Source organism: Carlito syrichta, unplaced genomic scaffold (genome assembly GCF_000164805.1).
Source record: "Carlito syrichta isolate Samal-C Ts95f unplaced genomic scaffold, Tarsius_syrichta-2.0.1 Scaffold303700, whole genome shotgun sequence".
Taxonomy (NCBI): Eukaryota; Metazoa; Chordata; class Mammalia; order Primates; family Tarsiidae; genus Carlito; species Carlito syrichta.
The window spans coordinates 1-2,493 of NW_007247796.1; the positions used below are offsets into that span (position 1 = coordinate 1).

Consider the following 2,493-nt stretch of genomic DNA (forward strand, 5'->3'; position numbering starts at 1 on the left):
GAGCAATTGATAGTTAAAAAGTAAGCAATGGTATTCAGAAATTAACTTCAAGACCAGATATGAAACTATAGACAAACAATAAAGATCGGAGATTGTGTAGAAGAATATTACTTTAATGGCTTAGAAAAATGTTTACAAAAATGGGGATCTCTTTGTTTGGGTATGTCTGTTGATGCTTATATATGCATATAAATAGGTCTGTAAAGATTTAGTGCAAAATGTTAACAATAATAATTTCTGGGTGGCAGATGAATTTTTTCTCTTTTTTGGGGCCTCTCTGTATTATGCAATCTCAAAACAATGAGTATACCTTATTTTCAGAAGAGAAATAACATTACTTTTAAAGATAGAAAGATAGTACATAAAAACTGGTACCATTAAACTGTTATGTGAATACTAAGACTTGAAAAAAACAATAGCATGAAATTGTTACAAAATGAATCTCTTTGAGAATAGCATGTGCCATATAACATTTTTATTCCTTTCTTTTAGCAAAGGTTGAAGGAAGAGAAGGAAGCCAGGCGGGCTCTTTTGGATGGGAGGCATGACTACCTATTTGCGATCGTGGCTTCCTGTTTGGATCTGAACAAAACAGAAGTGGAGGATGCCATTCTGGAGGGGAATCAGGTGTGATGTGTTTGAGTTCTCACTGACTTGATTATGTAGGGCACAGATGGTCTGTTGACAATGTCCTGTGGCAGGATCCTGTGCTGTGCCCAGAGGAGGATATCTGTTTAAATAGAGACAGAGCTCCATACTGACTCTTTACTGATGGTGGCAGAATGAGCTTAGGGCGCCAGCTCTCCATTTTAAATAGGGGACCTCATAATTGTCATTCAGGTTTCACAGTTCTGATGGCAAGTCTGCATCTGTCTGCATCCAGTGAAGCTGGGCTCTCAAGCCATTTTGGAACCTGAGATGGAGAAACAAGGTCTCCTCTCAAGCTGCTGATTCATCTTTTTTTTTGCATTTAACCCGTTCTAGGCTTGGAGACTGAATTGTGCCATTCATTTCTGACTTTGACTTTAGTTTTGCAGCTGAATCTGGTTTCTTTTGTTCCTAACCTTGACTTCCATCTTTGGCTATAAAATCTCTCCAAAATCTGAGTGTCATTTGGTTGGTGATTTGACTTTGGATGAGAAAGGCCAAAATATGGGAATACATAATTTCCTTGGCAGTGAGAAAGGCATAGCAGAAACTCTGATGATTCCTGAAGTTTTTGTTTTTGTTGTTGTTAATTAGTCATTAGAAAAATAAAGAAAACTCCTTTTGTTGATAGGGTGCTACACCGTTGATGACCTTTTTGGTTGTAGGCTTATGTGTGTTTAACAACTAGCTGTGGACAAGGTGGGGTGGGGAGGGTGGGTAGGCAGTAGTTTGCTGATTTCTGTAGTGTAAATACTCCCATCATGGCTGGTTTCAAACTCCCATTAAGATGCTACTAAACGCTGAGTTGGAGAGAGTTGTGATCTATTGGCTGTCATGAACCAGTACAGGTGGCTTCAGCCCACTACTGGCTTCATTACTTCCTACAGGGCTACTCTGGTGAGGTTGATAGGAGTCAGGGGAACAATTAAGGGCAGATGATACTCAAATGTGTCAACTACAGGATGAAGCTTCAGGGGCTGAGGAAATGAACTAATATTTATTGGATATTTAGCATGGGTTGGTCCCTGTTCTTAGTGGTTTTCATCTATGAGATCACTTCATCTTCTTAATACCAGGAGGTAGATAATATTATTCCCCAAATATGGAAACATAAAAGGAGACAGGGTCACTTGGGGAGATTGTTCCAGAGGTGATTAACTCTACCCTGCTTCTCAGTTCAGACATCTGGAATTGGGATCATGCAGGTGACATAAGTGGACAAAAGTTCAGGTCTGTAGGAATCCCAAGTTAAACTGTAATGTCAAATTCAGGACCCAGGGATGTCAGAACCTGGAGGTTTAAAGAAACCATCTGGCTCAGGCTCTCAAGCAAAGGCTAGAGGGATGGGGGTTTTAATCCTGGCTGTGATGAAATCATCTCCTTTACTACATTCTTGGCTTGGAAGTTAATCTCCGTGAGTCCTTCCTACTCGTGCCTGTCGCATCCTCAATCAAGGAAATGCCACAAAGAAAACAGGGCAACTTGCTTTCCCTTACGTGTAATGGTTTAACATTTTATCTGTAGCATGGTGGATACTGAAGGGGACTTCTTTTCACACTTAAATTTTTAGGCTAAATTTTATCCTTTAAAAAGTTATTTTAAGTTGTAGTAAAATACACATAACATAAAATTGACCATCTAAACCATTTAAAGTGTACACTTCCGTAGTGGTAAGTACACTCACATTGCTGTGCAGTGAATCTTCAGAACTTGTATCTTGCAAAACAGGTATCCTATACCCATTAAACAATGACTTCCAAATTCCCCTTCCCTATAGCCCCTGAAACCATCATTCTACTTTCTGTCTCTAGGAATTTGGTACTTGTTTAAGTGGTATAAACCTAG

At 39.4% G+C, this 2,493-nt stretch overlaps 1 protein-coding gene across 1 annotated transcript in view; it reads left to right on the top strand.

Moving 5' to 3' along the window:
* Positions 1-492: 492 nt before the first annotated feature.
* Positions 493-2,493, top strand: part of DNAH5 (dynein axonemal heavy chain 5) — a gene marked incomplete at its 5' end in the record, with an annotated part of 277,065 nt that continues 275,064 nt past the window's right edge. The window contains one exon of the mRNA XM_008059081.1: positions 493-627. Coding sequence (XP_008057272.2) covers positions 493-627 — 135 coding nt within the window. The remainder of the gene's footprint in view (positions 628-2,493) is intronic.